Genomic DNA, 16986 nt, shown 5'->3' on the forward strand with positions numbered 1-16986 from the left:
ACCTACCTAGAAGTCTCTTAAAAAACCTTATCGTATCTGCCTCCACCACCGCTGCCGGCAGCCCATTCCACGCATTCACCACTCTTTGCATAAAGAACTTACCCTTGACATCATCTTTGTATCTAATTCCAAGCACCTTAAAACTGTGCCTTTTCGTGCTGGCCACTTCAGCCCTGGGAAAAAGCCTCTGACTATCCACACGATCAATGCCTCTCATCATCTTATACACCTCTATCAGGTCACCTCTCATCCTCCGTCGCTCCAAGGAGAAAAGGCCGAGGTCACTCAACCTGTCTTCATAAGGCATGCTCTCCAATCAAGGCAACATCCTTGTAGATCTCCTTTGCACCCTTTTTACGGTTTTCCCATCTTTCCTGTACTGAGGCGACCAGAACTGAGCACAGTACTCCAAGTGGGGTCTGACCAGCGTCCTATATATCTGCAACATTACCTCTCAGCTCCTAAATTCAATTCCATGATTAATGAAGGCCAATACATCCTATGCCTTCTTAACCACAGCATCAACCTGTGCAGCTGCTTTGAGTGTCCTATGTACTCGGACCCCAAGATCTCTCTGATCCTCCACACTGCCAAGAGTCTTACCATTAATACTATATTCTGCCATCATATTTGACTTACCACAATGAACCACTTCACACTTGTCTGGATTGAACTCCATCTACCACTTCTCAGCCCAGTTTTGCATCCTATCAATGTCCCACTGTAACCTCTGACAGCCCTCCACACTATCCACAACACCTCCAACCTTTGAGTCACAGTTTGAGGATAGAGGGGAAGCCTTTTAGGACCGAGATTAGGAAAAACTTCTTCACACAGAGAGTGGTGAATCTGTGGAATTCTCTGCCACAGCAAACTGTTGAGGCCAGTTCATTGGCTATGTTTAAGAGGGAGTTAGATATGGCCCTTGTGGCTACGGGGGTCAGGGAATATGGAGGGAAGGCTGGGGCGGGGTTCTGAGTTGGATGATCAGCCATGATCATAATAAATGGCGGTGCAGGCTCGAAGGGCCGAATGGCCTACTCCTGCACCTATTTTCTATGTTTCTATGTTTCTATGTTTGTCATCAGCAAACTTACTAACTCATCCCTCCACTTCCTCATCCAGGTCAATTATAAAAATCACAAAGAGTAGATAGCCTCGAACAGATCCCTGAGGCACGCCACTGGTCACCGACCTCCATGCAGAATATGACCCGTCTACAACCACTCTTTGCCTTCTGTGGGCAAGCCACTTCTGGATTCACAAAACAATGTCCCCTTGGATCCCATGCCTCCTTACTTTCTCAATAAGCCTTGCATGGGGTACCTTATCAAATGCCTTGTACACAACATCTACTGCTCTTCCTCCATCAATGTGTTTAGTCACATCCTCAAAAAATTCAATCAGGCTCGTAAGGCACAACCTGCCTTTGACAAAGCCATGCTGACTATTCCTAATCATGTTATACCTTTCCAAATGTTCATAAATCCTGCCTCTCAGGATCTTCTCCATCAACTGACCAACCACTGAATAATGACTCACTGGTCTATAATTTCCTGGGTTATCTCTACTCCCTTTCTTGAATAAGGGAGCAACATCTGCAACCCACCAGTCCTCTGGAATCTCTCCCGTCCCCATTTATGATGCAAAGATCATCGTCAGAGGCTCAGCAATCTCCTCCCTCACCTCCCACCGTAACCTGGGGTATATCTCAACTGGTCCCAGCGACTTATCCAACTGAATGCTTTCCAAAAGCTGCAGCACATCCTCTTTCTTCATATCAACATGCTCAAGCTTTTCAGTCTGCTGCAAGTCAGCACTGCAATCACTACAATCCTTTTCCATAGTGAGTACTGAAGTAACGTATTCATTAAGTACCCTGTCATATGGGGGGGGGGCGCGCTGGGAGCAGACCCAAATGCAAGACACAGACACTGAAGTACTAGGAACAGGACAGGACTAGGGACTAGAGTTAGGGACGTGACTGGATGCAGACGAGGAGCTGGGACAAGAACACAGATTTGGTCTAGGACATTGGCGAGGCAAGCGGGACCAGGACAAGGAACTGGGAACTAGGAGCCTGGGCTTGGACTCTGAGCCAGAGACTGGACAAGAACCCAGAAGCTGGGTCTTGACTCGCGCTCTGACCCCAGAACTAGGCGAGGATATGATGTGGCTACAGGACTGGACATGGCTTGGGTTCCTCGAGGTGAGGACATGACGAGGCTTGGGTTCCTCGAGGTGAGGACATGACGAGGCTTGGGTTCGGACTCTGAACCAGAGACTGGACAAGGACCCAGAACCTGGAACTTGACTCGGGCTCGGACTCTGGAACTAGGTGAAGACACGACGTGGTCTTGGGAGACAGAAACCTTGGGACACAAAGCCGGAAGCCTTGACTTGGTCTTGGGGAGGACAGGAACACAGAGCCTTGATCTAGAGCACAGGAACACGGAGCCTTGGACTTGAGAGACAGGAACATTCGACACAGAGCCGGGACCCCTCTTTGGGAACAGGACTTGGGGTCAGGACTCTACACAGAATGCTGAATACGATGAGACGGTTCCCAACATTGGGTAGCGGCAAACAGCCAGACCTACCTAGTGAAGGCATGGACACAGAGACAGTTCCAACTCAACAATAGACAGTTCTTTATCTTGACACAACAAGGCTCCAGTCTCGCTCCGGTGGTAGAACTTGACAAGGTTGCAGGCAAGGCTCCAGAAGGAAGAGGAAGGGAAGGGAAGAGTCCAGCCTCAGGGTAATGGCAAAGATGGCCTGGCTTACCCAATGGAGGCAAGGACAGGAAGGGACAGATCCAACCGCAGGGTAACAGCAAAGACAGCCTGACTTACCCCACAGAAGCGAGGACAGGATACTGACAAGACAAACCAGGAACCACACTGTCTGTCTGTCTGTATCTTGTTTTACGGCGGTTGGCATCCAGCTTAATGGTGCATTACCGCCACCCTCTGCTCCAGAATGTGCACTAGACATACATTCTAAATCCCTTCACCCAATCGCGCATGCGTACGTACACACACACACACACAAACCTACACTTCACCCTCCCATCTTTGACCATCCTAGTATCCTATTCCTGTTTATTCGTCATATTCTATAAAAAATCCCTGTACCCCTTAAAAACGCTAAAAATACCCGGAGTTGTGCTCTCTCACCCATGCCCAGCAACCCTTTTAATGTGAATTCCTGCATCCCCAACTCCCTTAATTTATTTCTCATCATCTCTCTCTGTATCCCATACTTCCTGCAACTCATAACTACATGTTCTACTGACTCCTCTTCCTGACATTCCTCACACAATCCTGTCTGGTGTTTCTCTATCATTTTCAATGTTTTGTTTAATGCACAGTGCCCCAGCCTTAACCTAGTCCACATAAATTCCTCTCTTCTGTTTCCATTACCTACCCTAGTAACTGCAACACTCTTTTGTATTTGATATAAATGCCTTCCTTTCCCCTCCCTGTCCCATCTTTCTTGCCACATTCAGTTGACTTTTTCCCAGATTACACACTTAACCTCTGCTTTACTGATACTAATGTGCATTTCCACATTTTCTTTCTTTAACGCCCTCTTTGCCAACTCATCCACCCTCTCATTCCCCTTCACCCCTACATGTGCTGGAACCCATAGAAATTTTACCTGACCTCCCTGATTTGCAATTCTTGTAACTAACTGAAGGACTTCATAAAGTACATCTTGCCGACTGTTTGTGTGAAAAGACCTTAAACTTGCTAGAACTGAGGATGAATCTGAACATATCAATGTTTTGGCTTGTCTGGCTTTCTGCACCCATTGCAACGCAACCAACACTGCCAGCATCTCCACTGTAAACACCCCTAACTTATTAGATGTTCTTCTGCTGGATCCAATTTCTTTTGCTGGTATTACCACCCCAAACCCTGTCACTCCTGTTTCAGGTTCCTTCGCACCATCCGTATAAATGTGAGTGTAATCACTATACTTTTCCATCACATGACAGTTAAATGCATTTACTAAATCTGTTTTATATCTTTCTTTCCTTTTTACCTCTAACAAATGCCAGTCTATGTCAGGCCATACAAGCTTCCATGGAGCTACAACCGGATAAACTACTGAAGGACTTATCCTCAGATCCCTACCCGACTAAAGGTATCCCTCTGAAACCTCCCATTTTCCCAGCACTCCTGCAACACTCCTTTAGTAGGGTGAGAATCATTGTGCCCCTGCAAGTTAGCCCAGTAGTTTGCCATCAGTTGCATCCTTCTTAGTTCCAAAGGCATTATTCCCATTTCTACCTGTAGTGCTGACACTGGTGACGTTTTAAAAGCCCCACTGCACACTCTCAAGGCCTGAGCCTGAATCACATCCAGTTTCCTTATAAGAGACCTAGCTGCTGATCCATATACTATATTTCCATAATCCAATACAGATCTCACTAAAGCCACATACATTCTCTTCAAAGCTGAACAACTTGCTCCCCATTCCCTACCAGTCAAACATCTCATCACATTTATTACTTTTTTACATTTCTCCTCAACTTTCCTGATATGGTCTGCCCATGTTAATCGTGAATCAAATATAACTCCCAGAAATTTAAATGATGCAATCCTTTCTAATTCAACCCCATACATTCTTAACTTCTTCCCTACCTCAACCCTTTTCCTGGTAAAAAATACAATTTGAGTTTTAGCTACTGAAAATCTACATCCCCAATCATAACCCCACTCCACCACTTCATCAATTGCTTCTTGTAGTTTCCTGATTATATAGTCCATGTCCCTGCCTCTTTTCCACAAGGCCCCATCATCCGCAAACAGTGACCTACCTATATCCACTGGTACCTTTGTGAAGACATCATTGATCATAATGATGAAAAGTAACGGGCTAATCACACTACCTTGAGGTGTGCCATTTTCCACTATGTACTGTTTTGATAATTCTGATCCAATCCAAACTTGAATTTTTCTACCAAACAAAAAATCTTTAATCCAATTAAAAACTCTCTCACCAACCCCCATCTTGTGCAGTTTAATTAATAATCCTTCCTTTCACATCATATCATAGGCTTTTTCAATGTCAAAGAACACTGCCACTACTGACTCTCTATTTGCCTGGGCCTTCCTTATTTCAGTCTCTAACATAATCACTGAGTCCATGGAATTCCTTCCCTTTCTAAAACCACTCTGATAACTTGCCAGCATTCCCCTTTTCTCAAGCTCATATGATAACCTTTCTGTTATCATCCTTTCCATTATCTTACATATACTTGATGTTAATGCAATTGGTCTGTAGCTAGTGGGTTTTGACAGATCCTTGCCAGGCTTCCTTATTGGAATTACTACTGCTTCTTTCCATGCACTTGGTAATCTTCCCTCCTCCCACACTCTGTTATAAAAATGCAGCAACTTCAAGAGCGCTCCTTCTCCTAGATTTTTTAGGATCACAGAGCATATCAGATCTTTCCCTGGGGAGGTTGGTCTCGATCTCTTTATTGCTCTCACCATTTCTGCTAATGTAAATGGATCATCAATTATATCATCTGTTCCTTCCCTCCTGCTTAACACACCTGGGTGTTGGCTCATTATTCTTTCCCTTCTTCTTCTCCCTTCTTCAGACAAATTTTCTGAACTGTGTATCAGTACAAATGACTTGGCCATGACCTCAACCTTATCCCAACTGGAGACTGCAGTTTCCTCCTCAGATATCATTACTGGATATTCCCATTCCCTTCTATCTCCTCAGGAACCACACTCAAACCCAGGGCCACTTATATTTCCAGCCCCAAGACGAGCATCAGGTGCCTATGATTAAGCCCAAGTGAAACAAGGGACAGCTGGAAGACCCGGAGTCCGGTGTCCACGGACTGGACCGTGAACTGGAACACAGACTTCTCGGACTGGACCATGACATACCCCTACTATTCCCTCCGGTTCCATACACACTTTCCCACTGTCACATTTGATAGGTCCTATTCTTTCATGTCTTATCCTCTTGCTCTTTACATACTTGTAGAATGCCTTGGGGTTTTCCTTAATCCTGCCCTCCAAGGCCTTCTCATGGCCCCTTCTGGCTCTCCTAATTTCCTTTGTAAGCTCCTTCCTGTTAGCCTTATAATCTTGATATAATATAATGGCTACAAGCATTCTTCAAATCCTTCCCCATCTTTCATTCTTCAGTCCTGTCGAAGGGTTCCGGCCCGAAATGTCGACTCATCGTTTCTGACTGATGCTGCCCGACCTGCTGAGTTCATCTAGTGTACTGAAAGTGTTGCTTTGATCTTTTATAGCATCTGCAGATTATTTTGTGTTTAGCCTTATAATCTTCTAGATCCCCAACATTACCTAACTCTCTGAACCTTTTGTAAGCTTTTCTTTTCTTCTTGACTAGATTTATTACAGCCTTTGTACACCACGGTTCCAGTATCCTACCATAACTCCCCTGTCTCATTGGAATGTACCTATGCAGAACTCCACACAAGTGTCCCCTGAACATTTGTTACATTACTTCCATACTTTTTCCTGAGAACATCTGTTCCCAATTTAAGCTTCCAATTTCCTGCCTGATAGCCTTGTAATTCCCCTTACCCCAATTAAACGCTTTTCTAACTTGTCTGTTCCTATCTCTCTCCAATGCTATTGTAAAGGAGATAGAATTATGATTACTATCTCCAAAATGCTCTCCCACTGTGAGATCTGACACCTCACCAGGTTCACTTCATAATACCAAATCAAGTACAGTCTCTCCTCTTGTAGTCTTATCTACATATTGTGTCAAGAAACCTTCCTGAACACACATAACAAACTCAACCCCATCTAAACCCCTTGCTGTAGGGAGATGCCAGTCGATATTTGGGAAATTAAAATCTCCCATCACGACAACTCTGTTATTATTACACCTTTCCAGGATCTGTTTCCCTACCTGCTCCTCGATATCCCTGTTACTATTGGGCAGCCTTTAAAAAACACCCAGTAAAGTTATTGACCCCTTCCTGTTCCTAACCTCCACCCACAGAGACTCCTAGACAATCCCTTCATGATGTCCACCTTTTCTGCAGCCTTGACACTATCTCTGATCAACAGTGCCATGCCCCCACCTCTTTTGCCTCGCTCCCTGTCCTTTCTGAAACATCTAAAACCTGGCACTCGAAGTAACCATTCCTGTCCCTGAGCCATCCAAGTCTCTGTAATGACCACCACAACATAGTTCCAAGTACTGATCCACGCTCTAAGCTCATCCACTTTGTTCACAATACTCCTTGCGTTAAAATAGATACATCTCAAACTGTCCATCTGAGTGCCTCCCTTCTCTATCACCTGCCTATCCTCCCTCACACACTGTCTCCAAGCTTTCTCTATTTGTGAGCCAACCGCCCCATCCTCCGTCTTTTCAGGTCAGTTCCCACCCCCCAACGATTCTAGTTTAAACTCTCCCTAGTAGCCTTAGCAAACCTCACTGCCAGGATATTGGTCCCTCTGGGATTCAAGTACAACCCATCCTTTTTGCACAGGTCACATCTGCCCCAAAAGAGGTCCCAATGATCCAGAAATCTGAATCACTGCCCCCTGCTCCAATCCCTCAGCTATGCATTTATCCTCCACCTCATTGTATTTCTATACTCACTGTTGTGTGGCACAGGCAGTAATCCCAAGATGACTACCTTTGCGGTCCTGCTTCTCAACTTCCTACCAACTCCCTGTAGTCTTTTTTCAAGACCTCTTCCCTTTTCCTATCTATGTCATTGGTACTGATATGTACCATGACTTCTGGCTGCTCTCCCTCCCACTGCAGGATATCTTGGACGTGATCTGAAACATTCCGGACCCTGGCACCTGGGAGGCAAACTACCATCCGAGTTTCTTTCCTGCGTCCACAGAATCACCTGTCTGACCCCCTAACTATAGAGTCCCCTGTCACTACTGCCTTCCTTTTCCTTTCCCTACCCTTCTGAGCCACAGGGCCGGACTCTGTGCCAGAGGCACAGCCACTGTCCCCCCCCCCCCCCCGCAACAGCACTCAAACAGGAGTGCTTATTGTCAAGCGGTTCAGGCGCTGGAGTACTCTCTAGTACCTGACTCTTCCCCTTCCCTCTCCTGACTGTTACTCACTTGTCTGTCTCCCATGGCCCTGGTGTGACCACCTGCCTATAACTCTTTTCTATCACCTCCTCGCTCTCCCTGACCAGACGAAGGTCATTGAGCTGCATTTCCAGTTCCCTAACGCAGTCTTTTATGAGCTGCAGCTCGACACACCTGGTGCAGATATGGCCGTCTGGGAGGCTGGGAGACTCCAGGACCTCCCACATGTGACACCGAGCACAAAAAACCGGCTTCATACACATACTACTTCCTTTCCGCAATTAACACAGATAGACTTCCCTTGCCTCGTCCTGTTACCACCTAAGCCCGTTGAGCCAAAGCCCTATCACTCAAGCCCGTTGAGCCATAGCCCTGTCACTCTGCTGCCTGCTCCAAATGCTGCTCGCTGGATATGGCGGTCTCTTTTTTAAACGTCTCCCGCTCTACTGGCTGACATCACATGCCTGCCCATTCTTGCCTCTCTTTTACCCCGAGTACAGTACAGTACAGGCCCTTTAGCCCACAATATTGAGCTGACCTTTTAACCTACTCCAAGATCTATCTAACATTTCCCTCTTCCATAGACCTCCATTTTTATTTCATTCATATGTCTATCTAAGTCTCTTCGATGTCCCTAATGTATCTACCTCTAACTCCATCCCTGACAGTGTATTCCACACGTCCACTGAAAGAGGTTAACCAGCATGCTGCCTAGATTAGAGGGCATGTGCTATAGAAGAGGTTGGGCTGTTTTTTTCAGGAGTGGTGGTGGCTGAGGAGAGATCTGATAGAAGTTTATAAAATTATGAGAGGCATAGATAGAGTAGAGAGGTGGTCATTTTCTCCCAGGATTGAAATGCCTACTGCTAGAAGACACACATTGAAGATGGGGGGTGGGGTGGAGAACCATAAGTTCAAAGGAGGTGTATGGGCTAAGTTTTTCTACACAGAGACTGGTAGGTGCCTGGGGTGGTGATGGTGGTGAGAGATTTGATAGGGCCGTTCAGGAGGCTCTTTGACAGGCACACAGATGCAACAGAAGTGTAAGGATAAGGACATTTTGTAGGCAGAAGGGATTATTTTACATGGGTGTTTGATTACTAATATGGTATTTCAGCAGAGCATTGTGGATCAAAGGGCCTGTTCCTGTGCTCCACTGTTCTATGTTGCATTAGATGATGCTCGACCCGTTGAGTTCTTCTTTTTCCGAATTTTGCTTCAGGTTCTTGCGTCTGCAGTCTCCTCCATCCAAATCTGCAGGTGGAGGAATCTGAAAAGCATGCAGGGCACTCAAGCATAACCTGAGGGTGCACAGCTGAGCTTCAGGGGTGAAGCTGGTTTTGGAGGGTGGCTGTAAGTTGAACAGGTCCCCTGTTCATTCTGAAGATGAGTGCAATAAGCTTGATGTATGTGAGGTGAAACACTGTGGGGTGGGAAATGGAGAAAAATGATGCTGTCTTGTGTAATACCAGTCTTCACAGAGACTGGTTTGCCTCGAGACTCATTGGTTTGTGTCACGGCTTACATGTTGCTGCAGAGCAACTCTGACATTTGGGAGTCCAGTTGTTTAGGGTTTAAGATCAAAATGTTTGCCTGAGGATGGAAGATATAGTTAGTAAGGCTTGGGAATCTTTGATGGCAAGAGATATTGCATATTTAGTCAAAAAAGAAAAGGAAGTACATGTAAGATTTAGGAAGATGAACTCTACCTTATCTCCCTGGTCACCCCAGTTTCACCCTCTGAGAGACAGCCCCCTCTCCCTCACCCACCCACCCTGCAGTTCAAACAAGCTTCTTTCCTTGCCTTCCTGGTCTGACAACAGAACTCCTGAATCAGCACAAACTACTTCACTCACCTCAATGCTGAAGTGAGTCCGCTACCTATAGACTCGCTTCCAAAGGCTCCGTGGCTCATCATTATTTATTTACTCTTTTTACAAAATTATCTGCATGTTTTGTCTTCTTTTTGCACATTGATTGCATGTCAGTCTTTGCTATTTATAGTTTTTCATAATTTCTATTATATATCTTTATTTTCCTGTAAATGCCTGCAAGAAAACAAATCTCAGGGTTGTATCTGGTAACATACATGTACTTTGATAATAAATATACTTTGAACTTTGCTTCTCCTCCGACTGATGTGGCCTGTCCTGCTGCGTTTATCCAGCGTTTTGCTTTGATTTGTATTGGAGTTACTATACAATGAAGATCATGTCCATTGTGTCTCAAGGTGGATGCAAACCACACTGCCATTCCAGGAACAGTTCTGCCACAGCGAGGAAGTGTGTAGCGATGACCCTGGCAATGATTTTTACTGTGACACACAAGATGGGGATTCCTCTGTGTTTACCACAATCAGACTTGTCTCCTGTGTGAAGATGGTTATGATTCCAGAATCTCTGATATTTTCTGTTATATCTATTGGACATTCGTCCAAAGTAGACAGATATCTGAGATTTTCTGTTCAGCTGCTTGTAGAGCCATTTCTTTTCTCTTACAATAAGGGCTGAACTTCCAGTCTAGGAACTTATTATCTTTATGTTTGATTATCTACTTCATCTCCTTGTCTGCACATCTGGTTTATCTTATAGAAGCCAAGGGTCACCTCTCAGGCTATGTCCACACTACGCCGGATAATTTTGAAACCGCCGGTTTCGAGTAAAAACGACAAGTGTCTAACTAAGTGTTTTTCAAAATATCTCCGTCCACATTAAAATGGATATTTGGGGGAATCTTCTCCTACTGGGCATGCGCAGGACACACAGAAAACAAGTGAAGAGGAAATGGTATACTCGGTGCGCGTTTGTCCAGTTACAGAGTAGAAAAACTTTAAAGGAATTGCTCTTGGCTGTTGCGCAGGAGGACTTAAAACTAAAAAAAAACAAATACTGGAGCATATGAAGGCAACCAACAGGGAGTTCACGGACAGTATGACCCGGCTGACGACAAACATTGAAAAACTGACTAACTCAGTTGCATTAATACAGCACCTTGTTAAGTGTACTGTATAAAACATGTCTGCATCAGTGTTATCTTGTATTTCCATACAATGTTACATTAGGCTGTTACACATCTATTGTCAGAGAAGTACTTGCATAAATAGGTAAACCACCTTCATACAAGCAAGGACAGAAAACGGGGCAAAGTGAGTATACTTATTTATTCAGTAAGCTATGGGTCAAAGTATTTAGTGAGTACATTTCTAACTCTTCTGGCTTCAGTCTCGTTGCCGTCTGTTCTGAAATTGTTAGGTTATGTGGGGGATTGCGTTCAAGAAAACAATGAAATGCCGTGCTGCGGCCATCTGTTCCGGCACGTCATGACAGCGTTTTTAAATAGTCAAAAAAGCTCACTTTACAATTTAACTGTCACGCCGTTCACACCGACTGTGCGTTATAACAGCTTGCGCAGTACCAAGCAGAAGCAGAAAAAGCATTATTGTTGTGGTGTTGTCATGACGGCGTTTTTAAATCTCTCCATTTACGCCGTACACACTACAACGGATATTAGGTGTTTTCAGATTTATTCACTCTGGAGACCGTCCTGAAAATCTCCGTTTTCGGGGGATGAAAACGCCGTTTTAGTGTGGACAGAGGGTCAAAACGAAGAGAAAAGTCTTCGTTTTCAAAATTATCTGGCGTAGTGTGGACGTACCCTCAAGTCCCAATTACGGCAGAGTACCAAGTACACTGTGAACTCCTGCATTCTGGGAGTTGACAGGTTGTCAGTGAATCACTGTCTGAGAGAAGCTGCTGTTGTTGGGTCCTTGAGAGAATCAGCACTGATCTTCCAGCATCTTCTGTTGATGTGATGTTTTTGGGTCATCTTGACAAATATAAGAGAGTGACTTAGGCAAACCCACCCACACACATGTACACAGAATATTGCTCCTCCCCTCTCTCATCCATACATACACACACACACACACACACACAATCTCTCTCTCTCTCTCTTTCACACAGGCATACATTAATTCCCCCTCTCTCTCACACATGCACCCACATCCACAAACTCCCTCCTATACACACTCACTCACACAGAAGTATACTCTCTTACACACACACACACACACACACACACACACACAGGCATACACTCTATTTCTCATGGGCACACGCCCACTCTCTCTCTCTCTCATGAAAATACACTCTCTGTCACACACACTCACTCAGGCATACACACTCTCTCACACACACATACTGCTCAAAGTCTCTGTCAAATAATTACCCGCACACCTTCTCGCTCACACACAGTCACATACACATATTTTGCCATACATGACATTATCTTTCTCACAGATGGACAGTCACACACACACACACACACACACACACACACACACACACACACACACACACACATGAGAGAACCACATTCTCAGGCTTGTCCTGAACAGGGACTGTTTGGGATGACTGCCTCAGGTCAATTCTGGACATTTTCAGGAGCTATCATCATCAGTAGAAGACAATTCCACTTTTAGTTGGGAACCTTACTGTCTCTGAACTCAACATTAACATCAGAAGTTTGAGAGGATAATGATAGCTTCCATTGTTTTGGACAGCACAACTGGTCATGTTTCTGGTTTCCCTGCCGATGTGTCGAGAGTCAGAGTTGTGCCTTCAACATCTTCACATACTTCTCATTTTGTGCTTTCTTTCCCTCTCCTTTCACTGCCTCAGTACATTCTGAAAGTGTAGTAGTAGTACGATTGCTCGAAGCGAGTCTGATATTCTCCTATTGTCTATTGAGGGGTCCCCAGATGGCTGTAGAGGCTGATCTGGGATCCTCAGATTCTGGTTCAGTGTGGGTAAGAGTAAGTGGTGTCTGTGGTTAGTGGTCGGGTCTTTTGGTTGTGCAGTCTCTCCTTTCACAGCTGCCGCTTGTTCTCTGTGGCACAGTGGAGCTCATTATCATGTCACTCACCTCCCTCTTGAACAGATTTCCTCCAGGTGTATCTGCAGTGTGCAATGCCTTCTCAGTTTTCAGATGTAATGGTGAATTTCTTCAGGCTGATTTTGATGTCATTTTTGAAGTGTTTCCTATGCCTGCCAGGGCCTTGATGACTTTCCTTCAACTGGCAGTAAAGGATCGGTTTGGGGAGATGTGAGAATCCATGACACCTTTTGAATTCCCTGTTCCGATGGAAGCTCAGCTGTCCCAAGCATTAACTCTGTTCTTCTCTCCACAGATGTTGGCTGACCTTCTGAGTACTTGCAGCATTGTCTCATTTTAATGTTAGATTTCCAGAAGCAGCAGCATTTGCTTTTAGGACATAGAACTGTATAGTGGAGTATGGGCCCTTCGCCCCAGGTACTGTCCCATCTATATTAACCCTACTGTATGATCAATATAACCCTTCCCTCCTACAAAGCCCATCAGCTTCCATTTTTCTTCCATCTATGTGCCTCTCTGAGAGTCCCTTGAAATACCCCTTTTATATCAGCCTCCATCACCATCCCTGGCTGTACGTTCCAGACACACATCTCTCTCTGTGTAAAAATCCGGGTTCCCTAAATGTTCCGCCACTTACCTGTTGAGACATTTTTGGTGTTTGCCAAACGTAGCTCAGAAATAACAAACTTAAATCATTGAAGAAAGTGTCAATTCATGACTATTCACATTTATCAGAAACATTAGCATTACAACTCTCATCGGAAATAAAATTGATCGTCTTCAAGATAGTGCCATCAGCCGTCTTTTGAGAGGGCAAAATGTGATTTGGTTTCCAACTTTAAACAAGAGCCCGTCCAAATGTCCCAGGTGAAAAGCAAAGTGAAGATAAAATGTTTCTCAAAAGCATCCAGGTTAATTTTTGAGAACAGTATGCTTCAGGTCCAACAAAGAAGGAGGTATTGCTTCTTCTGCATCTAGGGAATGAAATGAAGTGAGACAAGCGTACTGAGATTTGGCCGGCAAACATTAAGGAGATGGGGATCACAGCATAATAAGGTTTAGGTTAGCTATAAAAAAAACGGAGAAGCAATCTTTAAGGAGATTGTACACCACTTTAGTCACTTGGCACTAAAATGGACTTTGTTTTAATCCTGTTGTTCCTTGTAAAATTGTGTATAACTTATGTTTTTCTCGTGGATACTGCTCTTATGAAGCTATGTGCCTGTAATGTTGCTGCAAGAAGCTTTATGCTGCACCTGTGCATACATGTACTTGTGCATACGACAGTCAACTTAACCTGAAGTGTACAAATATTTGAGGGATCTAGACAGAGTGTGCAGTAGAAAGTTGTTCCCTTTGGTGGAGGGGTCAAGGACAGGAGGTCACAAGTATAAAATAAAGAGGAAAAAATAAAAAGTGCCATGAAATAAATCCTCCTATGCATTTTTTGGTTAGAATCTTGAATGTGCTGATGAAGAAATAATAGCAAAATTGCAGAGAAGGGAGCCAGGCATGGGACTTGCTGAATTATAAACAGAAAGAAAATACTGGAAACACTAATCAGATCAGGCCATATCTGTATTTCCACCATTATCAGTTTTTATTTTAGATTTCCAGTTTTCTTGATTCTAAACTTACTGACTTCCTCTGGTGGAGAGCAGGCATATACACAATGAGCCCAGTGCCCTTCTCCTCTGTTGAAAGAATTCTATGATTCTATGGAACTCATAGGCACTCTAACATCTTACAGACTACCAAGCACTGAATGCAGAGAAGTCCCATTCTATTCCATTCACACACTCTTTAATCCTCCAACACAGTAGGAGGTCATTCTTTGGAGATGTCTAATCAGCCCTGTTTCATCTGTCCATTTCCCATTGTCTCACCTGTAGTTCTCTCTCAACTATTCATCTAATTGATATAGTGACATACAGACATTGCTTACACCATTAACTTACAAATTCAGGTTAAAAAAACGCTTCTGGAAATTAGTGAGAATGTGGACTTTGGCATTAGGAACAGCGTAGATGCATTTATCGAACATAGAACATTACAGCACAGTACAGGACCTTCAGCCACAATGTTGGGCTGACCTTTTAACATGCTCTAAGATCAATATAACCCTTCCTTCCTACATAGCCCTCCATTTATGATCCATATGCCTATCTAAGAATTTCTTAGAAGTCCCTAATTTATTTGCTTCAACTGAACCTCTTGACTATGTCTGCATGCTTTTATGCATTGAGTTGCTGCTACATAATTAGCTGATTAGATATTCGCATTAATGATTAGGTGTACAAGTGTACCTAATAAAATGGCCACTGAGTGTAATTTATTGAGAAGATCATCTCTCAGGCTCTTTCTCTAAAGAGAGAAGTCCTGGCCTATCCAATCTTTCCCCATAATTCTGTACTTTGAGTCCTGGCAACATTCTCAGAAACTCTTTCTGCACTCTTTCCAGTTTAATAACATCTTTCTGAAAGCAGGGTGACCAAAACTGAACACAATACTGCAAGTGCAGCATCTTGTGCAGGACTGGATGTGGAGGAGTTGGGAGCACAGTATAAACACAAGCACAGACTAATTAATATAAACAATTTGCTTCTGTGCCGCAAATCCCATTTACACAGAATATATAATTCACATTTAAATTAGTGCCAACATGGAAACATATCAAAAGCTGCCTCCATAACCCAAAATCCTCTTTAGGAGCTGAATCAATATGTTGTAGTCCCTTATTTCTCAGTCTTGGAACGTGGTCGCCAGAGGCATTTCAATGCTTTGAGAAGACTCGCCACATTCCCAGAGTAACAGATTTGTCTCTGTCACCAGTCCTAATTCCAAATAACAAATGATTAAAAAAAAGTTTCACGACTTAATTAAGTTGCTGACCAGTTAGATGATTCTCACCTTGACCCTTCTGCCCAGTAAAGAAGATGAGGTTGTCCTTAGTAGCCAGGTCCGGATCAGCCAGAGTAAATTTCAGTCTGAATTCATAGAAGGAGCTGATATTCTGGATCGTTGGATAAGCCAAGAAGGAGGTAAAACCGAACTCATCAGTGCCACTGAAGTGCGGGTATGTGATGTTCACAGCTGAAAAATGAAGAGACAAGTCTGTTAGTAAGCATGGTGCTTGCTCTGAGTTGGAAACCTTTCCCTCCGTTTTCCAAGATATTTATTCCTTGTGGACAATTCCTTCCTTGTTGAGAAGTTCATGCTAGCTTCAGAGCAGATCACTTGTGTTCAAATAATGATAAACTCTGAATGCATTGAGTGCACTTCTAATGATCTGTAAAAAGATTGGTTAAGACAAATGTGGGTCCCCTACAGACAGAAACAGGTGAATTGATTATGGGGAGCAAGGACATGGCAGACCAATTGAATAACTACTTTGGTTCTGTCTTCACTAAGGAGGACATAAATAATCTTCTAGAAATAGTAGGGGACAGAGGGTCCAGTGAGATGGAGGAACTGAGGGAAATACATGTTAGTAGGGAAATGGTGTTAGGTAAATTGAAGGGATTAAAGACAGATAAATCCCCAGGGTCAGATGGTCTGCATCCTAGAGTGCTTAAGGAAGTAGCCCAAGAAATAGTGGATGCATTAGTGATAATTTTTCAAAACTCTTTAGATTCTGGACTAGTTCCTGAGGATTGGAGGGTGGCTAATGTAACCCCACTTTTTAAAAAAAGGAGGGAGAGAGAAACCGGGGAATTATAGACCGGTTAGCCTAACATTGGTGGTGGGGAAAGTGCTAGAGTCAGTTATCAAAGGTGTGATAACAGCACATTTGGAAAGCGGTGAAATGATCGGACAAAGTCAGCATGGATTTGTGAAAGGAAAATCATGTCTGACGAATCTCATTGAATTTTTTGAGGATGTAACTAGTAGAGTGGATAGGGGAGAACCAGTGGATGTGGTATATTTGGATTTTCAAAAGGCTTTTGACAAGGTCCCACACAGGAGATTAGTGTGCAAACTTAAAGTACACGGTATTGGGGGTAAGGCATTGATA

General features: G+C 44.0%; 1 protein-coding gene across 1 annotated transcript in view; it reads right to left on the reverse strand.

The window, feature by feature from the left end:
• LOC134342305 (protein eyes shut homolog) overlaps window positions 1-16986 on the reverse strand; it is a 142751-nt gene that overhangs the window by 14120 nt on the left and 111645 nt on the right. Inside the window, exon 3 of the mRNA XM_063040267.1 lies at window positions 15882-16064. Coding sequence (XP_062896337.1) covers window positions 15882-16064 — 183 coding nt within the window. The remainder of the gene's footprint in view (window positions 1-15881; window positions 16065-16986) is intronic.

Source organism: Mobula hypostoma, chromosome 2, assembly GCF_963921235.1.
Source record: "Mobula hypostoma chromosome 2, sMobHyp1.1, whole genome shotgun sequence".
Taxonomy (NCBI): Eukaryota; Metazoa; Chordata; class Chondrichthyes; order Myliobatiformes; family Myliobatidae; genus Mobula; species Mobula hypostoma.